General features: G+C 45.6%; 1 protein-coding gene across 1 annotated transcript in view; it reads right to left on the bottom strand.

Moving 5' to 3' along the window:
* Nucleotides 1–1,516: 1,516 nt before the first annotated feature.
* Nucleotides 1,517–25,235, bottom strand: part of EPHA1 (EPH receptor A1) — a 35,310-nt gene continuing 11,591 nt past the window's right edge. Inside the window, exons 3-18 of the mRNA XM_013958096.2 lie at nucleotides 22,014–22,289; nucleotides 19,918–20,308; nucleotides 14,108–14,263; nucleotides 13,580–13,912; nucleotides 12,210–12,334; nucleotides 11,948–12,107; nucleotides 9,378–9,474; nucleotides 8,500–8,555; nucleotides 8,101–8,223; nucleotides 7,812–7,997; nucleotides 7,308–7,369; nucleotides 6,715–6,924; nucleotides 4,478–4,627; nucleotides 3,575–3,768; nucleotides 3,109–3,264; nucleotides 1,517–2,225 (exon numbers count right to left, since the gene is read on the bottom strand). Of these exons, the coding sequence (XP_013813550.2) occupies nucleotides 2,147–2,225; nucleotides 3,109–3,264; nucleotides 3,575–3,768; nucleotides 4,478–4,627; nucleotides 6,715–6,924; nucleotides 7,308–7,369; nucleotides 7,812–7,997; nucleotides 8,101–8,223; nucleotides 8,500–8,555; nucleotides 9,378–9,474; nucleotides 11,948–12,107; nucleotides 12,210–12,334; nucleotides 13,580–13,912; nucleotides 14,108–14,263; nucleotides 19,918–20,308; nucleotides 22,014–22,289 (2,754 nt within the window). The 3' untranslated portion in view covers nucleotides 1,517–2,146. The remainder of the gene's footprint in view (nucleotides 2,226–3,108; nucleotides 3,265–3,574; nucleotides 3,769–4,477; nucleotides 4,628–6,714; nucleotides 6,925–7,307; nucleotides 7,370–7,811; nucleotides 7,998–8,100; nucleotides 8,224–8,499; nucleotides 8,556–9,377; nucleotides 9,475–11,947; nucleotides 12,108–12,209; nucleotides 12,335–13,579; nucleotides 13,913–14,107; nucleotides 14,264–19,917; nucleotides 20,309–22,013; nucleotides 22,290–25,235) is intronic.

The raw sequence follows: 25,235 nt of genomic DNA, 5'->3' as shown, positions 1-25,235 counted from the left end.
CCAGAATGTCCACCCATAGAATGTACTAGTGCATGGGGTTACTCCTCCCCAGGTGCAGGGCTTTGTATTTTCTTTGCATGTTCTTCATGAGATTCCTGTCTGCCCAGCTCTCCCATCTGTCAAGGTCCCTCTGAATGGCAGCACAACCCTCTGGTGTATCAACCACTCCTCCCAATATTGAATCATCTGCAAGGCTAGGGCAAAGTTTACATATGTGTGAGGCATGCTCATATCTTGCGTCAGCTCCATTGGAGCTTATCTTCTAGCCTTGGTATGTCCCATGCAGCAACTCTATCATCTATACTTCATATTCAAGACACCTATTAGCAAGACTGAACTTACTGATATGCTAACAAGACTTATAATAAGAGCTAATCTCATCAGCTGTGCCTCTTACTATAGTTGCAGTGACTTGAGTAGCTGAGCTAGAGCATGTAGCCCATGGTTCCTTGTGTATGCCCTTCTACTTCTCCTGGTGAATAGAAAATACCCTTCTTGCTTTAAGTTACTTCTTTGCTTCTTATCCTTTCTGGGTAAGCTAGATCTTCCCAGGAGCAGGAGTGTTAATTTATGCCCTTGAAACTTTGGAGGATTATACAATTATGAAAACACTGACAGGCATCTTACAGCAGTGACTGACTGCTGAATGACTAACACTGGTGCACTCACCCTCTTCACCAGCCTAGACTTAGCTCAACTGCTGGAAAAAATGATTCTTGAGGTGAGTGCAGCTGTCTTTTCCTGGGTAGCATATGAGCACCTCGTTTTTTTGTTTTTTTTCTGAGGCAGTCTTAGGAACAGCAGAGTGAGAATTTCTTCCCTTCCCCCTGAAGCAGCTGAAAGTATTGCTTGCATGTATTTCATTGAACTATAGGAGTTAGTTCCTAATGCTTATCACTGTTTAGGGGTAAACACAGGTGCTACACAAAGATGGACTTGGCTAATGGATGGATACAGCTTTAACTGGGTTTTAAAAAAAAACCTAAAGTGATCAGCTGCACATACATCCTTTAGTCCTATTGCAACTCCATTTGCACATTAAAACTGCAGTTAAAATGGCTGTCAGACACAAGCTTGACTGAACCACCTAAACGTGGATGTAAGCACCCCGCTAGGGCTTATTATGTATATACTAAAGCAAAGTTCCCAATTGTACATGAGATAAGCCAAAGAACTCTAACACAGCTTGCTCTGCCACAAGTTTATTTACAAAATATTACTTAGAGTCTATAGCACCTGTCTTGAGCTCTGATAAATAATAACATTTCCTCCGCAGAGAAGGAATAAGACAGACCACCTATGCATGTGTTACAAATATCCTATCCAGCCAAACAATGTTATTCCCTCTTTTAAAAAGAGGCAGAGAAAAATGGGTACTTAAAAGGTTTTGTGTCAGGGCACAAGTAAAGGTATTAAGCAGGTTGGAGAGATGCAAATCTCTCTGCTGAAGTGTGCATGTGCAAGACAGCAACATGCTGAGGTTAAATGATCACTTGAGTTACAGCAGGGTGTGCTGCTACTTCCCATCTTCTTCTCAAAAAAAAAAAAAAAAAGTACACCATGACTTGGTGGTGTTTAAGGCAATAATAACTGAATTAAAAAAATACATCCCTTATCAGCAGCCTTGTGGAAGACTATGTTATTCCCGTTGTGAAATAAGGAAGATGGAAGGCTGCTGAAATGAGGAAGAAATGACACTAGGGAGTGAATGGGCCCAATCTCCATGAGTCTGTGTCCTTGTGCATATTCCCTGAAGGTCCACTCTATCTGAACCCTTGTCTCCAGTCTTAAAACATTATTCTCTTTAATTGTTCATAGCCTTATGTTTCTGTGTAATTCACTGAAGGCCTGAAACTCCAGTATGTGGACTACAGGGATTATTTAATGCTGTACAGACCAGACTACAGAAGACAGGCTCGGGAACGGATTCCAAGACCAGTGCCCTGAAAAGGCACTGACAGCTGCTGTAGTGCTAAAGCAAGAACAGAAATGAGAGCACGTGGTGTTGTCTTATGAGTCTTTTCAGTCCTGGTTGTTTTGCTTTGCTTGTTTCAGTCACTCATTTGGAAGCAATTGCCATAGGAATGATTCCAAGTGATATCTGCTAGGACTGGGCATTTGTGAAGCTTAAGAGAGCAATGACAGATCACTCTTTAAAGCCTTGTATACTACAAAGGATCCTCTTCTGGTGGCCTGGAAGTGACACTCCCATCTGTTTCAAGTCCCTGAAGGAAATGAGGAAAGAAAAAATGAATTGCTGTTCTTGTTTCTTGGGGACTGGGATGTGGGGAAGGACAGAAACAGTTATCAAGCATTAATTCAGACAGTTTCCTTCCCCTCAGTGCCTGCTGCCTCCTACTGCCTCCTACTTTTTCCCTGGAGGGAAGAAACCTCCATGTGTTCCTCCACTTCCTTAGAGAATGGCTGTCTCTCTGGACCCAGTCAGCTGGTTTCTCCTGCCTCTAAAGCTAAGCCTATGCTCCCAGTGAATTAGGATTGCATCCAGTTCAGTTGTGACATGGGCCACATCTCAACCCTTTAGTAGTGTCAGCCCCAAAGTAGTGCCTGCTCACTTGTTTTATGTGGCTGGCCTGGTTGGAGCTGGCCATACATCCCTGACCCTACAACACAATAAGGGCTGTGTTGATAAATATCTGTCTTGAGTCCTTCTCAAGAAGTCCAGAAGGACTGGACTGTAGGATGGAACAGTGCCTGGCTGATATGGGTGAATGTCACTAGTCTGTGTGGAATTCAAGGGAAGCAGTTTCTCTTTATAAAGTTCTACCAGCATGGGCGTATGGTCAGGTTAGAGAACTGCCTGCCATCTATTGTCTCCCCTTGCTATTTGTGTTTGATGTGAGTGCAGAGCAGCTCAGGCCCCTGGAGAGCCCCAAGCATGGACATTTAATGAATTAGCCCCACAGCCTGGGCTGATCCTGGTTCTTCCCTTTTAGAGCAAGAGGCCAGTCCACTTCCATTTTACTCCACAGAGAAGGATGTGGAGTGAAATTTTCCAGGTAAATAGGAGTGCCTGTTCAGATAGCACGACGACAGCCACAGGTATTGGCATAGCCTAGGGTCCCTTGCAGGAGCTTAGCTTGTCCTTACTCAGCAGTGAGCTCCAGAATGGACTCCATGGTGTCAAGGCCGGCAGTGCAAAAGTTGGAGATGTAGCGCTTCATGCGAATGGATTCCAGCCATTCAGGAATGGATCTATAGGGGATGCCATCTGACCCGCTGCAGCTGGGGAGCCGAAGTGTTACCCTGGGGACAAAGAAAATGCTCATTAGCCAGGCAACTACCTTAAATGGCCAGTACCATGAGACAGTATCTAGAGGGCAAACAGCCTCTGTCAGGGCTAGGTCAATTTATCTGCTCTCTGCACAGTGAGATCAGACTGCCCAGGGAAACGGCTGTGCCCTGTGTCACCATGGGAGAGAGATTACTACTACCTTCTTCACACAGAGCATTCAGGGTGCCTCTTGCCAGCCTGCATTGCCAGCATTATCTCTCCTTCTGTTGGAGATGAAAATCTCTCAGTTAACCTCTCCCCCTCCAATGACAGCATGGTTACCTGGGATCAAAGTCTGCAACAGACCGGAGGAGCTGGGGACTAGAGATGAAGTGTTGCAGCTGTGCCCGTATCTCCTGAAAATGAGGCCTCCTTGACCGATCATGTGACCAGCAGCTCTTCATGAGCTCGTAGAGGATAGATGGACAGTCCACAGGTGGGGGGAGCCGGTACCCATCCTCTAAACTTTTCATCACCTGTACAAAGGACAGAGAGAACAGTGGCCAAGAAGAAAAGGTACAAAAGAGAAACCAGAGACCTCAGGGACAAGGAGCAGGCAGCTAACATTTTGCACAGTTCACAGTGAGGAAGCAGGCTGAAACAGATTATATGTGTATAAAGTAAGATATTGGGCAGCACAGCAAAGGATCAGGAACTTAGGGGATGTCAAAAAGGGAAGTGGCAGATACAGCTGGTTTCAGTCTTTTTATTAGTTTATTTTTTTGCCATTAAGGCATCTGTTTATGAGAAGTGAGGACCAAGAGATCCTGTCACAGGCCCAGTGAGAAAAGGGGAACTAGACTCTGGGAAGTAATTTCAGCAGCATGTCCTAACTTCACAGATGTGCTGAACATACCTGGGAGGAGTATGAGGCTAGAGATAATACTCCAGAGCACAGGGGAAGAGGCAAGAAAGAAACCAGCAGAAAACATCTCCAGGCCCAAAGGCCTTGGCTAGAGTACCTAGCCTTTAATTTGGCTTACTGCTGTCGAAGCCCGAACCTGGTTCAGGGGCCAAGAAACTTATCACCCTCAACTTGGTTGCACTGATTTTTAGCAGAGAGGGAGACAGAATAGTTTTATGTTCAGAAGGATGGCAAGACTTCGGGCAGAGGGAGGTCTACAAAAGTTGGGCCTACATGCTTTTTATCTCCTTAAATCAGCATTTCAGCTCAATGTCTGTTACCTCTTGATTGGTCATGTCCCCGTATGGCTTGTCACCAAAAGACAACACCTCCCACATGACAATTCCAAAGCTCCAGACATCACTGGCTGATGTGAAAATCCGATGGGCGATGGCCTCTGGGGCAGTCCATCGGATGGGAATCTTACCACCCTGTGAAAGAGCGCAGACATGGTATGCCCAGCACTTACCACCGAGCTGTACTTTTCCAGTGCTTTCATACAAGGAGCTTGCAAAGTGTTTCACAGATTGGGATCACGTCACTCCAAGTGATGTATAATCACCTCTAGTTAAATTTCTCAACAGGACAGAAACAGTCTTGGAAAGTAAATGAGTTTAAGCCCTCTGTTCTGTCGAATGCTACACAAAACCACTGCTGTAGGAATAAAAGCCTGGTACCAATCACAGTCCTCCTTCAAATACCAGATATTAGAACCAGATATTAGAATCACAGGAGCTTCGGTTGAAAGCTCAACCCAGGGAACTACACACCCAGGGAACTAAAGGCCAGTCAGCCTCACCTGCATCCCTGGAAAGGTGAGGGAGCAGCTCATCCTGGAGGCCATCTCCAAGCATGTGGAGGACAAGAAGGTGATCAGGAGTAGTCAGCATGGATTCACTAAGGGGAAATCATGCTTCACCAACCTGATAGCCTTCTATGGTGGAATGACTGGCTGGGTCAATGAGACGACAGCAGTGGATGTTGTCTACCTTGGCTTCAGCAAGGCTTTTGACACTGTCTCCCATAGCATCCTCATAGGTAAGCTCAGGAAGTATGAGTTAGACGAGCATACAGAGAGGTGGGCTGAAAACTGGCTGAATGGCTGACCTCTGAGGGTTGTGATCAATGGCACAAAGTCCAGTTGGAGGCCAGTAACTAGCAGTGTACCCCAGGGGTCAATACTGCATCCAATCCTGTTCAATTTATTCCTCAGTGACCTGGATGAAGGGACAGAGTGCACCCTCAGCAACTTTGCTGATGATACATAACTGGGAAGAGTGACTGATACACCAGAGGGCTGTGCTGTCATTCAGAGGGACCTCGACAGGCTGGGGAGATGGGCAGAGAGGAACCTCATGAAGTTCAACAAAGGCAAGTGCAGGGTTCTGCACCTAGGGAGGCATAACCCCATGCACCAGTACAGGTTGGGGGCTGACCTGCTGGAAAGCAGCTCCACAGAGAAGGACCTGGGAGTCCTGGTGGACAGCAAGTTGACCATGAGCCAGCAATTTGTCCTGGTGGCCAAGAAGGCCAATGGTGTCCTGGGGTGCATTAGGAAGAGCGTTGCCAGCAGGTTGAGGGAGGTGATCCTCCCCCTCTGCTTGGCTGTGGTGAGGCCACATCTGGAGTGCTATGTCCAGTTCTAGGCCCCCTAGTAATAGAGAGATATGGAGCTACTGGAGCGAGTTCAGCAAAGGGCCACTAAGATGATTAAGGGACTGGAGCATCTCTCATACGAGGAAAGGCTGAGAGAGCTGGCACTGTCCAGCCTGAAGAAGAGATGACTGAGGCTGACCTTATTGATGCATTTAAATATCTGAAGGGAGGATGTAAAGAGGATGGGGCCAGACTTTTTTCAGTGGTGCCCAGTGGCAGGATGAGAGGCAACGGGCACAAACTGAAACACAGGAAATTCCATATGAACATAAGGAAAAACTTCTTCACTGTGAGAGTAACAGAGCACTGGAACAGGTTGCCCAGAGAGGCTGTGGAGTCTCCATCCTTGGAGATATTCAGCACCTGACTGGACACGGTCCTGGGCAACATGAACCTGCTTGAGCAGGGGGATTGGACCAGAAGATCTTTAAAGGTCCCTTCCAACCTCTACCGTTCTGTGATTCTGTGAAAGAGACTTGTAGATGTCTCTAGTCCAAACCCCTCCTCACAGCAGGACTATCTTCAAAGTCACATGTAGTTAATTGGGTCCAAAACATCAGATCCTTGGTTTTGCTTCTCGTCTCAAAAACTGCATTCCCTGTGCCACTCAATCTCCTAGCAAACAAAATCAACATGCACTCCAGACAGAAAAGCACCACCTTCTGAATCATCCACAGAGTGACTTGCAGTTTTACTATGGGTTTTCCTCAGAGATTTTCCATCCAAATCCTTCCCTGGCCTGGTGTTCTTTATTGTGAAGAAATTCTGTCATTCTTATCTGGCAGAATCCCAATCCCCCTGAGACTGCAATTTCTCTTACAAGACTGAGACCTTATCTCTCCAGAGATTGTTTTTGCATTACCTTGGTTTCATAGGTTCCCTCTGCATCATTCTCCAATATTCGGGAGAGGCCAAAGTCAGAAACCTTGCACTGAAGGCTGCGTGTTACGAGGATGTTGCGAGCAGCCAGATCCCGGTGCACATAGTTGTGTTCTGAAAGGTAGGTCATGCCAGAAGCTATTCCCTGCAGCATGCTCACAAGCTGCACAGGGCTGAATTTTTCCTCATTCTCCTGCACGGAAGACGAAATGAGAGACGACTGGTCAACTGACATCAATCTGCTGATTTCTGGTTACTGGCCTTATCAACTTTCAATCCTTGAAAGAGGACACTGGTGAACAAGCAGAAAGGCAATGCTGCAGGCTAAAGGACCCCACAGGTTCTCACTAGAGGAGTCATCTTTAGGCACCTGCACTGCAACTACCAAAGACAGCACTCTGGACATTGAGCAAATGGAAAGGCAGCAAGCTTCAACTACTGAAACTGGAAATGCAATTGCTAGTGAGCAGAAATTAAGTGGAGGTCAGGGTATTATTTCTAGTCCCAGGGACCTATACCCAGGTCAAGTGCAAGTTCCAGCAGCACACAGGCCTATTACAGATTGGGGTCTCTCACCCGGAGGAAGGTATCCAGCGCTCCATTCTCCATATACTCAGTGATGATCATCATTGGCCTCCCTTGGGGAAGACAAGAAGACATTATCCTTTTTGCATTTCTCCTGCTCTTGCCTTTCAGCACTCTCCACAATCCCCCAGAACAGAGAACCACATCCAGCCCCAGCCAACATCCCCACTCCAGCGGCACAGCTGGCTGTCCTCTCCTCCTTAGACCTCCCCAAATGATTTTGTACTCCTCCCTCTCTGTCACACACATGACCTTAAACCATCCCTTAAATTATCCCATCTCCTCACCCACTCACCAACCCAAGAAAACCTCTCCTAACAGAGCCTCACGATTCCACTGGAAATCTATACCTCTCCTCTCTTCCTCATTCTCTGTCACATGACAATGCCAGTCTTCTCCCAGCACAGCCTCCTTGACAGCACCCTCTCTAGGAAAGGCTCTAGGGATGTGCTACCTTCTGCTCTTATTCCAGAACTCTCTCCCATGAACTCTTACGTTTGGTGACAACCCCTTCCAGATGCACAATGTTTGGGTGATTGAACTGCCCCATAATTGTTGCCTCACGCAGAAAGTTCCACCACTGCGAGTCTGAATATGTTGACTTCAGGGTCTTGATGGCAACCACAATGCGTTCTTTCCCTGGAAGCCGTAGGGACCCACGATACACTTCCCCAAACTCCCCTGTGGACAACCAGAGACACAAGGTCACAGAGGAACCCGGGAACTGGAAGCCAGATAGTAGTGTGGGTGAGCTGAAAGATGGGGAGAGAGACAAGGAACTCACCCTCCCCAATTACATTCTCCATGGTGACACAAGAGACATCCAGTTCCTTAATGAATTCCAGCACCCCTCTGCTTGGGTCATCATATGGTTGCAGGTCCACATAGGGCTTCAGCCAGGCCTTCTCTATGGCAAAAGGAAACAAAAGAGCAAATTAACCTGCCAACTTTTTGGACAAGCTTTGCAGGGCAAGGCTACAGAAGTAGAGCTGAATCCACAGATTTGCTACAAGAGCAGTGGACAAATCTACCAAACATGTTATGGAAAGAGACAAACCACATCAGAAAATCCAAGCCAGTGTCTTGTTTGAAACTACTCTTTCTTTTCATTTCTTCCAACCCACTCCAGGCTTCTCCCTGGTTCCACTGTCTCTGTCAAGCAGCACACCCCCTTTGAGCTCACCTCGATCAAAGCCTGAAGTACTGTAATCTGGCCGTGATTGTCTCCAACGAGCCTGCCTGGAAGTCATGAAATAGTCATGGAATAGTCATGAAACTGGAATGATCAACAGACAGCAAAGAGAAAAGCAAAACTTTCAGGGTGTCTGCCCCAGTCAGTCAGGCTCAGAGCTCTCAGTAGTGCAGAGCAAAGTGGAACCAGGCGCTGCACCTACTTGATAGGGTATAGCTGGCAAGAAAATCTGTGGCTTCAATTACAGTTAAGATGAAGCTTTGTCTCCATCTAGTTTGTTTTGTTCATTCCTGGGCTTGCTGAATTACAGATGAAGTTCTATTCATTTAATGTATTCTATACAGTTTCAATACAATATCTGATCTTCTTAAAACAATAGCAGCCTTGTAGACATTTAGAAAGGATGTAGAAGGACTTCATATTCAGGTAGAGAACTGCTAAAGTAAAAGTATATGGAGAATGCTTTGATATGACTAGATACACGTATAGCCTGCTTAACTGACCAGTAGCTATATAAATGATTGTGTCATAACAATATTTTTGATTAATCTGTGATGACAATGGTATGATAGTGCTGGATTATTAAAAAAATGAGAAATCACCACATTTTCCTCTGTCCTCAGCAGCAGGTATGATCTTACAGACATAGCAGCCCCTCCAATCCTGATAATCAGAGTTGTCGACTGAGACTCATTCCATTTTGCTGCAGCATGCTGGTCTTCCTCTTTCTCCTCTAACTAACCTCTACCCATCCAATCTTCCAGTGATAAATCAGGTCCTCCCTTCCTAACTCCTTCTCAAGCTCCCATAGCTCAGCTTTTCCTACCCCTACACCTGCACTTTTTTCAACTCCAAGGATTAGCACTTACTTTCGCCGGAAGATGAGAAGTCCCATAAGCAGCCCCATAAATAGTAGAACTCCAAAAACAATGGAAACTATGACTCCACCAGACAGAGCTCCCGTGTCTGCAGAGACAAAGAGACAGGCCATATCATGCAAAGACCAAGAACTATTTCACCGGAATGTAGCCACCAGCTTCTGCCAGCCAATGGTATTAGACAAGTTATGGCCATTGGTCCTCCAGGCAGCGGAGCCACCAGATTTGAGTCCTATGGCATTGTTATTCACGTGCATCGTGCATCTTCAGGTGGGTATGTGGTTGACTTTTATCTATAATGCTGATCCTCTGCTTGAATAATTTATCCCTATACCTGATTTAGCTTTCAAATAAGCCACGCTTGGGTTGGACTAGAGAACACCAGAGGTCCGTTCCCACATAAATCTGTGACACTTTCAAAAACCAAGAACTGCTGCTTCTTCCCTCCCATTCCTCTCCAGCTGCTCCTTCAGATCAGACTTTTCCTCCTGTTCAGACTTACCAAAATCTGGATTTAGTTCGTTAATTAATTTGACAGAAAACACTGCTGCTTAGCAGGTACTGACTTATGAACTTAAAATCTAATGTCATGATCCTACTTTCTCAAAACTAAGCCTCAGATGGTTTCATTTTGTGATTGGATAGTGTTCAGATAACTCAGGTTGTCTTCTTCAATTTGTATTCTCAAACTGAAGCCATTAATTGCCATACTGTATATTTGATTTTATCAGAACAAATGCTAAATAACCTCAGTTGGTGAAGTGTGTGTTCTTAAACCTTTATTTCTCATAACTTTAAAGAAACTTTAAAAACATTTTAAAAATACAGAAAAGTTTTTTTTTTTATCCTTATCTAATGCGCATCCACATTTTTTAATATTTTCCCTGAAAACATTTAGGGAAATATCCAGAAGAAAGAAAACTCGTAAAGAAACTGTCTAAAGCAAGGAACAACTGCATGACAATGTGTCCAGAAGTTTTTCCTAACATCCAGTCCAATGGTCAGCATCACTGATTAACTCTTGTTATCCTTGCTCAATTTGATGCTGACTCATCCCACCAAAATTATTAAAAATCACCAGCTTAGTTAAGCAGAAATCAAGAGGCAAAGCTAACATTTCTCTTTGCTAAAATCAAAGAGGCAAGCCATGGAAGGTGAGGTAATATCTTTTATTAAACCAACTAGAAAAAATGGATGAGCTTTTAGGTACATAGTTCTTTTGCAGGAAATTAAGGGACCTAAATTCTCAAATTCAGGCAAAAAATTATGGCCTCTTCCTACAAATCTTGTTCCACTAATATTCCTAGGCCAATACAACTAAATAATGCTTCTGCTATAATCAGAGAAGCACTCCTACCAAATGAAACTTTGCTTTCATATTCAAAATACCCTTGTCTTGGTAGGACGAGATGATTTTGTTTAAAAAAGCATCATCTTGGGAAAAGCTGCAAAGAATCTTCTAACATGTCCTTTTATAATCAAACCCATCTATGTTACATGTTAATTTATATGTGGAACATTATTCTATTGGTTAAATATCATTTATGTCATCATTACGGGCACTGTGACTTCAAGAACATCTTATCAAAAACTCCTGGTGTCAAAAGATGCCAATCTTAAATGTCATTCCAATCACAGTGACACAAGTCCTTATTATCTTTTACTCAGATAACATAACTATTTAGTCATGTTAAATCATGCCTTTGATTTCTTCTGTGTCCTTGTTCCATTAAATTAAAATTAGCCTTTCTTAGGCGTTATTCCAATGAACATATTTCTGTAATTACTAGGAACATCCATAGGGTCAACAGCAGGATCTGTGAATTCATGGAATGAAGAAAGAGGAAACTCCATCACAGAAGACTTCAATAATGGGGAAATCTCTGGAGAAGAGATTTAAAAGAATAGTTCCATAATAACCTTGGGAAAGGGGAGGTTGGATGTGGAGCCTGTATGAGCTGGTTTTGAAAGAGGAGAGAGGTCTTTCTTGTGGCTTCAATGGCTTGGCCTTCTACACTTTGTACTTTGGGGGAGAACTACTTTTCTCAGCAGCATATCTTTTAGGCAGAATCATCACCAGAATTACATTCAGGGGCTTGGTTACATACAGTGGAAATGAGAAAGCTGGAAAAAAATTTGCGATGAAGTGCTTTGAGGTCTCACCTTCTTTTCATTAGTAACTTCCATGCAAAAAGGTGCATATGTGAATCATTTTGCTAACACTCAAAATTAGAAACACTACTAGCCAGAATCAAAAAATCATTCAGGAGAACTAGATGAAGAGACAGTACATAATTTAACAGTACATTACACAAACCTGAGACCAGTCAGCTCCAAACGGGAGAGTATTTTGTATGACAGCAAGGGAACATGCTAACTGTCTCCCTGTTCTGCATTTTCACAAAGCAAGAGGCTTGGCCTAGGTGATAAGGAGCTCAAGAGTGTGATTTCTTTGCCTTACAGCTAGTACAATACCAAAAGAGATCCATGTACCATGTGCATATACAATCCAATGGGGTAGTAAGTTTATCACAAATGAGATACCAGAGGTTGTACCTCACCTGGTGGAAGAGTGCGGAATTCTTGCTCCTGGGAGTAAGGCCCAGGCCCGAGGGGTGTGATGGATCTCACACGAAGAAGATAGGCTGTGTCAGGCTGCAGGTCTGTCAGAGTGACATTTGGCTCAAGAAGGTGCTTCACTGTGTAACGTGCCTCCTCTCCCTGCAGGAATCAAAGAGGGTCAAGTAACAGATGCACATGGAACGAACAGGACTCTTTCACCCCTTTAGGTGAAAGGAGAAGAACAGATGAGGCAGGTCTCACCTTCTCAAAGAACATGACCTCATACTCCACTGAGGTACGGCTGCGCTGCCATGGGGCAAGCCAAGAAACGGACAGACTGCTGTCATCTCTCTGTGTCAGGATAAACTGGGACACTGTCACTGGAGCTGCAGTGGGGAGAGCAGAGAATATCAGGAGGAAATACAAATGTAATGCAAACTAGGCCCTCTCTTCACCTGAGGCTCTATCCTTCCTACTCTGGTCATATCATGCAACTGGAACTGACTCTTACTGCCACAGCTGAATTTCTACTCCATTATCTTTCTTGCCTATGGTGAAAGGGAAATAAGATCTCCAGTTGTAAATAATTGTTTTGTATGAATACCCCAATAGTAGAAGCATAACTCTGTTTGGCCTCCAAAACAAAATCAGGGTTCCAAGGAATTATATTTAACGCAACACTGTATTGAAAGTGTTCGGTTTGAAATCAAGATGTAAAGATTTTCAGCTCTTAAAGCAGCTGTAGCACAACCATCCTATATGATTTATGAATGCAACTCCATTTCAGAAAGATGCTGACCATGAGATTTCACATTCAAAATCTCTCAATTGACTGCAAATGTACCCTGCTCATGAATAAAAAGGTAATTCTTAATGGTCTGCAGGGACTGAAGAGTCAAGCCTGGTTCTCTCCTTATTTTTCATAATCACTAGGAAGGGATGGGGTGACCCAAAAGTAGCTCTGGTTTCCTAAGTTGTGCTGCCTCTGCTTAGGGTCAGAAAGAAAAGGCAGAAAAAGTCTTATTTTGTCACTAAATCAAAATTGGGTAAAGCACCAAGGCCTGTTGAGCACTGACATATCTCTTTTCCACAGTCATGTTTCACAGCATACTGGAAAGTATTCACAGGACAGTCAGACTAGCCAACCTCAAGCTAAACTATACAGAAAACTGCCAGAGATAACTTGCATTTTTTTAGCATCCTCATTTCTCTCTGCTTAAAAAGCTTTTCTTTTCAGCTACATCGGGATTTCTATTGTCCTTGGTTTGATTTTTTGCAACATCTGAGTCACAAGAAATATTTCTTGCCACAGGCCCTGTTCCTCCTGTCACACGGGGAACAAGCCAGTTGGACTACACCAGTGTATCACAGGGAGGGCTTTGTCCTCCTTGCCTTTGTGAAGTCCTTGGTGGATTCATAGCTCTTGGTGAGCTATTTGCTCTGCTGCTTTGACTGGCAAGGAAAATGACTGATGGACTTTAAAAGCCAGAGGCAGAGGTATCTTAGAGTCCTGATCATAGCATGCTGACACATGTGGAAGACAGAAGGAGAAGATGGAGAAAGATTAAAAAATTCACAGAGATTCCTCTTTTCCTGATGCGCAGGAAGAACTTCTCTCTGCTTTTGCTAACCTGCATGTCCAACTGCAACCCAGACAGCTGGAGTAGTCCTCTGTGCAGCAGGGCCCATTCCTGAGACACCATTATGGGCTTCCACAGCAAATGTGTAGTTGGTGTAAGCTTCTAGGCCGTCCACGTCCACAGTAGGTTTAGTGAGACCAGAAGCACTGGGGGAGAAGACCACACCAGCCTCACATGGCTCACATGTCAGGAAAAGACAGCGCTGACAGAAGACTGTATAAGTCAGGTCCTTCCGTCCACCATGATCACTGGGTGGCTGCCACCACAGACTGAGCTGTGTGCCAATGAGGGAGAAGCTGACATTACGGGGAGCTGAGGGGGGGCCTACAAGAAGCACGGAAGAAAGTATTAGATCCAGCTGTTAATACCCAAAGTACTGAGGCAGCTTCCCTTCTGCTGATGCATTTCAAATCATGCCCTCTGTTCTCCCAACTTCTCCCTCCCTGATCTTTAATCTCCATTTCCCAACACTTCATTTTCTCTCATTTTTCTTATTATTTCTTTATAGCCTTGACTCACGGGTGCAAGCAATGTTCTGGCCCTCCAAAGGTGCCCGGTAGAAGCCTGTGTTGCAGGAACAAGATGTAGCCCCTGACTCATTGGACAAGCTATTTGGGGGGCACTTCAGGCAGCGTTTAGTCTCCAGGGAGTGACGGTAGAATCCTTGCCGGCAAGCTGTGGAAAGACAGATGAATCAGCTTAAGATCAACAAGAAACAATCTGCCAGTTTTGTTCAACTTCTTAAGCATTCCTTTATTTTTTTGCTCTCTTTTTCCATTCTCTTAGATCACAGAAATATTTAGGTTGGAAGGGACTCCTGGAGATCACCTAGACAAGCCTCCTGCTCAGAGCAGATAGATAGGAGATGCAAACTCAAGGTAGGATCAACCTTATGGTAGGATCTGTAGACTGCAGATCAGGGATCTCATTCCTCAAGGATGCTATACAAAAACAGAACCTGGTCAGCCCTAGAGAGTCCTTACAACCTAAACTCAAACCATTCTTCAATTTACCCCTTCAAGCTTTCCTTGTACTCCTGAGAATCCTCTACATACTGACATCATATGTAGTAGCCTAGGGACTATATAGCAGAAGCATCTTTCCTGACTTTTCAAGTGTTGTACCAGGGCACCACCTAGCAGGGCCCTGGAAAATGTCCAGGTAAGTATCAGTTTGCCTAAGAGCACTGAATGTAGCTGCCTATGGAGCCAACACAGACTGCAGAGAACGTATGCCATGTGCTTCCTGTAAAAGTAAGCAGCCACATCCTTCTCTAGCTATAACATCTGACACAGCCTTTACTGCAATATTACTAGCTTGAGCTACAGATGCTCTGATCTGTCTGCTTCCTTCTTCAGTTATCTTAAGGGTAATGCTCCACCTCTGTGGGAGTGTGGCAAGGAGGGAATGAATGAGGCAAGTTGCAGTATCCTGCGAATTTAATGTTTTATCAACCTGTGAAGAGTAACTAAATGAATCTATCAAATGTTCTTAAACTAAAAGCAAACAAAAAACCTATCACTAATCAGATGGTAGAGGGATGGATAAACTGATATTCTGCACAGGTTACAGCCTTGCATTTAACGTCAGCATAGAGGGAATGAACCTTTTCACATCGTACTATGACAGCAACAATATTCTGTGTAATCCCTCAGCAGATCCCAATGGAGACCATCCCAAATCCATCTGCTCAGAAGCCATACAGAAATGGCTTACTGTGTTGGTGCATAGCATAGAAAATAATCTTTTATCCAGAAGGTTTAAAAAAATCCAGTTATTCCTACTCTATGACAAAGAGGAACAACTGAGGGACCTAAAAACATTTCTATTAACAAAGGCCAAACAGGACTCCTCTCTATTAGTCTCAGGAAGAGTCATTATCCTCACTGTACATGGAGACCTCTCTCCAGATTATCATCAGAGAAGCGGTTCCACCTCATTCCTATTGGTCCCTTCTTTTGCCCTGGGATGGCAAGAAGACTGTGCCATTATGCTGGATGATGCTGATTGGCCTACTGGTTACATATTAATGCCATCACACAACCATCTGGCCAGTACACATAGACCAAAAGGATTTGAACCCTGAAGAGGACAGAAAGAAGAAATAATCACAAGCAGTATAAGCAACCAGCACCTTCTGAGCTCAGGAAATAACAGACCACTTATGAAAATGAGTCTATCATCCTTAGCTACAAACTGAAAAGGAATCATGCAACTATGTGGCTAATGATAGGAAAGGCTGTTGAAACATCTAAAAGGCTCAACCATTGATTCTCACTGGTAAGCAGCCTGACAGTGAAAACAGCACAGTCTTTTACTTGAACAAAATATTTCAGAGGATGGGGATTAGGAAAATCTGAGGCCTGAAAAGTAAAAAATGCATACTCTTAATCTCTTCTTGCTGCCTATAAAGGAGCTATGGCAAGCAGATGGGCCATCAACACTGAGAGGTTGCTTGGTGGGTGTGAGACTGATAGGTACCAACTGGCTGAAGCCCACCAGTGACAATCTTCATTCTTTCCCTTTCCTCCACACATTTCCACCGCCAAAGGTGTCACCAGCTCAAAAAATCATTTATATTCTATTTAACATCAAATCACCCCCTTCAGAAATAGGCAGAAAAAAGAAAAATTACTTTGGTCTCTAGGCTGCTCGTGACTGAGAGTACTTCTACATGGTAGAGTCAAGATGAAAACTCTGTGACCTCCTACCATTGTTCCAGTATAAGATTTCAAATTTCTTGACACTGGATCAGTCTGGATTGGGAGAGCTTAGACAGCAACAACATGAAAAACAAATCAAGAGCAGAGCCACAGATAAATATAACACAGATACTCTGGCGTTCCCTGGACAATACTGCCTGCCATGAATATGGGGCAACCTACATACCTGCTTATTATCCAGCTAAGCCAAACTTGGCAAGGCAATTTGGGGCTAGGGATTTTTCCAAGAACACTTAGCTCCTACCCCAAAATATCCTCCAAAGCTTTCCTCTGTTCCACCTGGCCTGAACACCAATGCCATTCCAGGCCCTCAGTCCACATCTGTGGCACAGAGTAAAACCAGCCACTGTTGGGCCTCTGCTTCACTCACCAGTGTTGGTGAGTTCCTTCAAGTGGGATAGCTAACTTAGAGGAAGACAGTAAGCCTAGTAGTGGGAGGCAGTGCAGGGAACTGCGTGGGGGACGTCTGGGTGAGGGATAAACCTAGGAGGTAACAGAGAACACACTAGCCAGCCTGACAGGCTCATGTCACCTTAGGCTATATCTAGAGCAAACTAAGGTAAACTAAACAGGACCAGAGTGCAGGCTGGAGTCATAACACACAGCTGTCTGTACTATCTAGGCACTAGCATGCCTCCAGTACAGTTTTGGTTGTGGACAGCCAGCCTCTGGCCCAGGTATGTTTGGAGGGACAGGGCAGTGAGTGGCTGTTCCCACTGGGCAATGAGGCCACTCAGTTTCAGGAGGGTGAGCAGGCAGCTGAGCCATACAAGCACAAGCCCACCTAGGCCTGAGGAGCAGAGGACACAGCAGAGCCCCAGAGCCCAGAGGAGCCCCCCAGGCCTCCAGAGGGAGCGGCCCTGGTGTCCCCAGGCAGAACCCCCGCCCCGGCGCCGCGGATCCCGGAAGCGAGCTCCGCGTGGGCGTCGCCGGAGCCGCGCTGCCGGCCTGCCGCACGGGACGCGGCGGCGGCGCCCGGCGCCTCGGCTCCCACGCACCCGCTGCCGCCGCCTTGCCCGCAACCGCCGGTAGGGGGCTGCACCGCGCCGGCGAGGCGGCGGCTCCGCCCGGGGCCGGCTCCTGCGCGCGGGGCCCGGGGCGGGGGGAGCGCCCGGCGGCTCCGGGGGCGGGAGCGGCAGGGCGACGCGCTCCCCCGGGGCGCGCCTGCCGCACTGGCAGCGTGCCCTGCTGGGGGGCGGCAGGCCGGAGAGCCCGATTTCCTTCCCATGCTGCTCTGTCCCACCCTGCAGTTCCTTTAACGAGGCTCATTAGGCAGAAGGGAAAGCAGCCTGTGCCCTCAGCTCGCCCAGGCGTGAGTGAGCGGAGGCGTTCACCCAGGCTGCAAAGACGCAAAAGTCAGCAGTCTCAGCAGCAGCAGCCGAGCCCCTCTCTCGCCCCAGGCACTTGGTTTCCTCAGCCCTTGGGAACCTGCCTCAGGCCCACCTCCTCCTTCCAGGCAACAAGATGGGAAAAACAGGCTTGGGAAAGGGCCTGTTAGCACTGCTTTCCCCAGGCTCCAGAGGGCAAAGAGGATGACTGGGGCCCTCCCTTCATTCCTTATTCCTACAGGTGTTCATCTGGAGACTGCCAGCAAGCACTGTGCAGCCTTCAGGCACCAGAGCTGAGCTAATGGAGAGTTCAGGGTGAGCAATCCGCTCACCCACTGGCAGAGCCCATCAAGAAACCAGAAGGCAGGCAGGGGGCACAGCCAGTCTCTGTTCACAATAAATTACTTAACTTGAGGAAGCTAATCACAGAGAGCTGGGTTTGTCAGCAGCAAAGTCTGCAATACTTTGAAAAGCTGAGATTTAACCCTGTGGGCAGGCACAGTTTTTCTGCGAACGTGGGACAGCTGAGCCATTAAACCCATAAACCCAGTAGAGGTTTATGTGCTTGGAAATTCAACCAGAGGTTGAGCGAACTAGTTCAGAACTGGGACTTCTGGCTTTCCACTGCTTCCTGTCCTGCAACAGAGGTCAGAGTCTCCTGCCTATTATGTGGCAAGGGTCATAGCTCAGCTTTCTTTTTTTTCTGTTCCTGCTCAGGGCAAAAATCAGAATGAAAGGACTCTGCCGGAAGATCCGTGTCCTCTGCCCTCTCCCCCTTTTCATATTTCCAGGGGAAGCCCTTCATCTTCCGAACACCAAAGTAGAAGCCCTGATCTCAGCCTTTATGCTGACCTAGATTGTTCCCAGTCCTTTGTACAGTGCCTGGCCTTTACCCTAGAGTGAGAGGGTCCCAAGACATCCTCCAAAAGGCAACCTACATTCACCTTCTCTTTCTCTGATCCTCCAGTAAGACACTGCTCTGGGCATGAGGTTGACTCTCCCTACCCCTGCTAGGTTTTCCCCTCTTCCCTTCCTCTCCTGAGAGATCTTCCCAGTCCTTACTGATCCTACAAAAGATACTTCTGGCTGCAGCTGTACTTGGGTGGAGTGGGAGAAAAGCACAGATGCAGAATGAACCTGTCCTGCGATAGCAGTCATGGCCTGTCCAGGCATGACAGCTTCCCTGCCCCTTCCCAGGGGAGTACTCTCAGGAGGGTGGGGATAGCTCTGCAGCACCTAAGTGGAAAAACTGGCTGAGCTATGGAAGGAAAGGGGATTGCTGGAGAAGGCCAAAGATCTTGTGCTTCAACTTTTGCCAACTCTCCAAGCAAAATGAGCAAGCAGTGGGGATTGAAAGAAACATCAGATCCTTGTACTGGAGCAAAGACAGGACAAAGCAGAGAGACAGGCCCCGCTGCTGACCCTAAGAAAGAACTGTGCATGGATTCCTTTTTCTGTATTCTGAACTAACCCAGCCTTGTGCCATATGGCTCTGACAACAAGAGCAGAGATGTGCCATCCTTTTACCTCCCTTTCGGCAGTAATACATATTCCAAATAACACCACACACATCCTCTCCCCTGACATACCCATCAAGTTGCTGTAAGTAGCTGTATCCTCTCCCCTCTGTGGCAAAAGGAGAACCCTGTACTGCTTGCTCCAACAACCATGGCTCACCCTGTGGCTCCAGTAGCATGGTGACTCCTAAGCCTGCTAACTGCTCTTCCTCAGAAATGAGCCAGGCACCGATGGTATTGTGCAATGTGCTTTACACAGTTTCCCATGGCAGAAGAACCATCCCAGTCCAAGCAGAAGGGGGCACAGAGGAGAAACTTTGCCCTTGTTCGCCTCCGGCTCTCAGCTTTCTAGTCACGGGACAAATATACTCTTCCATGCATCTGACCCACCTGCCCTGGGAGAACAAGGCTGCCATTTAAGGGTTGGGAACCAGTTGTTGAGTGAGTCAGTGTCAATCACACAATTACCGCCCACAGAAACTAGCTCCAGAGCTGAAGGCTCCTGGATGAAGCCCAAGAGGGAGTGGAGAGGTGTGTGCAGGTCTTACACCTGACACAGGAGGAGTAAATCACAACTGAGAAAGAGAATCTCAGGGAGGGAAAAAGGTATAAGAAATGTCTGGCCAGCACAGAGGGCTGGCAAGAGAGAGAAGTAGACCACACTAACTCCCCGATCCCGCTTTATGCTCACAGATGCTCTGGTCTCTGGTTCCCTAGAACCTCTCTTATGGCCTACAGCCAGTGTCTGTCTGTCCACGCACCTACGCAGCTCCCGTCGACTTCCTCAAACCCCACAGCACAAAGGCATTGACCCATTGGTACCAGCCACTCCCCGTCGGTGCTGCAGTGCATCCTGGGGGGAGATCCCATTTCTTCAGCTGCAAACTCCACGCAGGTACCAGGCACTTCTGTGAGCCCTTCTGAACCTGCCAGGGTCTCTGGAAAATGGGCAAGGCCCTGCACTGCCTCTGGGCAGGTCTTGTAATACACTCGGACAGACACCATCGCCACACAGGCCCCGGAGTTCTGGAAAGCCAAGTAGAAGCCCCGGCGAGACAGCTTCCCAATGGGGCACACTTCTGTGTTCAGCTGCATGGCACCCGATTCAATATCTCTGCTTGTGAAACTTCGATCTGCTGCCACGGTGTTGAGCTAAGCAGAAGAGAAAAAGACAGCAACTTCAACATCTGAGCAGGCAGCAGCAGCTCTGAGATAGCTACGCCTGTCAAACTTCTTTTATGCTAAGGCCCTTTAGAGGCTGCATGGTCAACTACTTCTAATACCAATGCACTGCATGCTGTCTTTCTTTGCACTTGGAAGAAGCGTTAATATAGCAATGGGTCCCCATCCTCTCTTGTTTCCATGCTTTCCACCATCTCCTTTCAATTGCTATGCAATCATTCTTTGGTCTTATACAGTATTTCATATTCTGGGTTTCTGATCTTTAGGAACTGCCCCAGCAGAAATGAACAAATCAGCAGTACATCTCTATTCCGTTACATTTTTCTTCTTTGTTTGCAAATTGTATACAGTAAAATCACAACAACCATTAGAGTTGTGTTGAGTTGACCAGTGAATTACAGCCAACTGTTTCCAGGCTGCATTTGATTCAGATCAGGTCTTCTGCACCAAGGCAGTTGTCATGCAGTGTTCAACACATTTTATCATTATAGATACTTAGGTGAAAAATGCTTCCAAGCTCTTACATTCCCACTGCTTCAGCAAAGAAAGAATGAGAATGAGTGAGATATGCTTCATATGCTGGGGCAAGAGGGTAATGCCTCCATGGCATCATGTTATATGGAAAAGTTGGGCTGCAGGTGGGGAGGCCTTCCTTCTCAGGCAGCCTGCTAACGGATCCACTCCACTGTAGGCCACTCCCCATTACATGATGCCACCTGCTCCCCGTAGCTGGATAGCAGATTAAAGGATTTGCTCAGCAGCTGCATCTGGCAGTGGGATCACAGAGCAGGTTTAGGAGTTGTGGAAGTATCACACAAATTCATGCGGTAGGCCCCAGCTGCAAGGGGAGGTGATGGAGCACTGGGGAGGGAGGGGAGTCGGATACAAGAGTCTTGCTCTTCCTGTGTTAGCCTTTACAGTTCTTTGTTTTCATAATATGTCTTTTAAACTACAGAGGAAATGGCAGTCAAATAATTTAGGTCTGTGGCTTCTTTTAGGACAGAACTGGGTTCTAGAAAGTCATCTACAAAGAAGTTGAGGTTCCCTGTTCTGGAATTCAAATGTTTCTGTGGCAAGAGGCCACTACATCAGGGCAGCAAGTACAGCAAGTAAAATATAGGGGAGCTAAATACTTTTACTCAAGGGAGAATTTCATTATAACTATCTATCTAACTATCTATCTATCTATCATTCATTATAACTAGCTATCAGCTCCAGTTTTAGAGAAAACACCCTATATCTCATAACAATCACAGCAAATGATCAGGAGCCCAGACACCTGAACTGGATTCTGTTCTTCTCTTGGTCTAATCTTGCTTTAATACCTAAGGCAAGTCAAATTCCATGGGACTCTGCTTTCTATCTGTAAAAATTGGTGTAACAACCTAGCATTGTTATAACTCTTTAGAATCCTTACATAAATTGTGTCAAGTTAAACAAGTGGTTAAGTGGAATAGAGGTCTGATCTCATTTGAAAACTGTTACCTCCTGTGGCAAAGACTGCTCTGAGCATAACAGTGAGGCACTGGTGACAGAGCTTGTTGTAAGGACAACACTCACTATCCATTCCCCTCCTGCCCTCCGACTCTGGTTCTCTCGGCCTCTCCTCGCCAGCAAGACACACCTAGTTTAAGCTGAAAAATATGAACCAGTCTTCACCCCCAGCTCTACAGACCTTGATGAACAGTGGTCGTCGGAACTGGATCCCGACATCTTGCTCAGATTCCATGTAGTAGAGATTGAAGGTCTCTTTGCAGGTGATCACTTCACCTTTGAAGCTCTTGCAGTCCCTCACGGTGAACTTTAGCTCCACATAAATGCGGGAGGCTGCCTCGCCCCGATAGATCCAATTTGTGCGAAGCCAGTGATCAGTATCGCCCTCAGAAAGCACACTGCAGTCCTGGTACATATAGACAGGGGTACCATTTATCATCTGCTGCACTTCACTCCACTGTTCCCGGGGCAGAAGAAAACGCACATTGTCAGACAGATGTGAGAGACAAGTTGCACTTCAAATACGACAAAATATAGCCTACAAGATCCATTCCCATATAGCATTCAGGGCTCAAAGCCTGTCTAGCTGAAAAGTCTCTTATGCTGAGCAAAAGATGCATCTAGTCTAGAGTCCAAACCTGCCTAAACTCTATGCAGGGAGCAAAGGGGATACTGTGATTAGAACCTAACTCATGCCAAACTGAAAGGAACCACAGTGCATGGACCTTCACCTATCCCCTTCATCCTACCTTGGCTTATTTCTTCTCATTCTAGAGCCAGAGAAAGATCCACCTACTTCTGTGTATTGGCAGCTTCTCTCTCCCATTGTTTACATTCAAAGGATATGATAGGAGCTGCCAGAGCAGGACTCTTATCTGCCCCTGAAAATAGTGTAGCAGGAGGATCAGGTGCAGAAGTGTCTTCTAAAGACAACAGCACTCTGGGGTAAGGGAAGAGATGGCCTGCCACAATGGATAGGTCAATTGCAGGAGGACCACACTAGAGCAGGCACTCATTAAGTCTGAGATTTTGCAAACTAATTTACCTGTTAAAATTCAGTTGATTTTCCTGACTTCACACTAGGTTCTGCTTCTAGCCCAGGTAAATAATGGCTGGGAGAAAGACATGGGCACAGCTGGTCACTGTATGAGTCCAGTAGGGTTTGACAAGTATTTTAACATACACTTTTGCTCAATTTTGTATGCTTCTAGTTTTGTTTCCTCATTACAGATCAGGTATGAAATGCAAAGAATGTTCACTTTAGAGAAAGTTACACATGAGAACTGAAAACTTGGAAATGAAGGTTTGTCCACAGGGAAAATAACTTAGATCCTCTTTTTGCCCCCATATGAAGAGTGCCTTTTACATTATGCTTTAAATGTTTAATCAAATTAAATTGAAACAAGTACCCACACAGGTACTGGCACAAGTTTAAGCTTCTTGGTTTTAAATCACACATCAGGTTAAGATACAATTTAAACAAGGCCTCAGTCTCTATATTACTCCAGGCTTGTCAAGTCTCATGGGCTGAGTGTGAGATTCACAAATTTCTCTCCTCTAGCACCACGACCTCCTGCACTCACAGCACAGCCCTATAGCCTCTCTCCCTACTTGCTATCCCACAGACCTGATGCAGCCCCCTAGGCCACTCTGCTGACTAGTGGAGTCTGAGAGATGGAGCCACTGAGTGCCAAATAAGGCTCTGGTTTTATGCCATGACTTAGAGCATACCTCCTGTGCAGCCCCACTCTGAAAATTGCCAGTGCTTTGTCCAAGCTGGCAAGCCCTGATAATAGGCTCATATCGAGCTGTTTGCAGCCATTTACCTAAATGCATACCAGCAATCTTCTCCCAGGAAGTTCTGCAGATGGTATCTATGTGTCCCTTCTTGTTTCCTCTTTTTCCATGTAATTAATCTCCAGTATTATCCCGCCCTGTTAATATGACCTGCACCACATGGGATTTACACCTATTTCACTTACATGGGTCATAGGACTTATGATACCACGAAAGAGAAATAGACTGATCTAAACTGATCTATCAGAAGAGGTAGTCACTTAATTATCCATTGCACCATTTCATGGAAAAACCTCTGGAAAATGCTACAGAACTGAATTTACAAGACATCCTTAAGTATATTGAAATAGAAGAGGAGATGAAACTATAAAGGTGTATGAGAACAAAGTAGCTTTCGCAAGGAATTGCTAATGTTAACTCTGTCTTTTAGAAGCATTTTTCCATGGATGTCTGCCTCCATCAAGCTGATGGGAAACGCATGATTGCATTTTAAGGTCTAGAGTTAGACAAGTTGCCATTAGCAAGTTATCCTAAGGCAATGCCACAGAGAAGTGCCACCAGAAAGCTGAGCGATTTTGCATGTTTTGAACACTAGACTAGAAAGGCATTAAAACCCAGTCTAAACTCCTAGGAAATAGGATATGTAGGATGTCTGATCTTGTAACAGATATCACTTACCAAAAAAACATGAGCTGTTGTGGTGCATGTCCTGAATATACCATTTTCAAAACTAAGTGACATGAGGTCAAAGTTTCATTTTCAATAGTGACTTACATCTCTAGCAGAAAAATTTACTGTAAACTCTACTACTGGAAAAATCCAGCTGCTAACTCCTGCATTTCTTAGCTCATCTCAGCTCGACTTCTTCCAGACTGAGCTCTTCAGGGCAAAGAGGCTTACCACTGTCTATTGTACAGTCTCTCATGCGGTGTGGTGCAAAGAAATAACAAGGGAGCCAGACTTGGTTCTTTTAGACTCTGCTGATGATGGGTATAGGAAGTAAAATGAGGATATTATTTATGCTAACAATACAGAATGGTCATTAAATATGCCTGTGACTTCTTTTCATTAGTCAGTGAAGCTTTTAAATTCAAAGCAGTGGAGAAAAACTGTTACCTACAAGACTTAATGAAAGGATGATGAGTCCAGAAGTTGCTAGGCAACTGTCTCACATCCTCAAAGAATCTGCTGCAAAATCAAAATGTATGCCTCTGATTTTTAATGTAATATTCTTAATGAAAGTGTGTGGCAGTTTGGCTCAATCAATATGAATTACCTGGTTCTCCAGCTTTTCTGCCAATGATATTGATTGAATCTCCCTTGAAAATATAATTTTCTACCCATTTCATTCCAGACTGTATCCTTACTCCAACTGTCACAGTTTTGTCATAAGATGGGAAGAAATTCTAAAAAAAGTGGGGGGAGGGGAAGAGTTAGACTCTCTCATTTTAGCAGTGAGTGAACTGTGGTTTTATGATGCTACAGAAAACTTTCTCATGAGACTCAGAATCATAGAAAGATTTAGGTTGGAAAGGACCCTTAGAGATCATCTAGTCCAATCCCCTCCTCCAAGCAGGCTAAAAAGTTCTTAAAACTCTTTAAATTT

This window comes from Apteryx mantelli, chromosome 1 (genome assembly GCF_036417845.1).
Source record: "Apteryx mantelli isolate bAptMan1 chromosome 1, bAptMan1.hap1, whole genome shotgun sequence".
Classification (NCBI taxonomy): Eukaryota; Metazoa; Chordata; class Aves; order Apterygiformes; family Apterygidae; genus Apteryx; species Apteryx mantelli.
The sequence above is the reverse complement of the archived record's forward strand: the minus strand, read 5'-3'. Positions and strand labels throughout refer to the sequence as shown.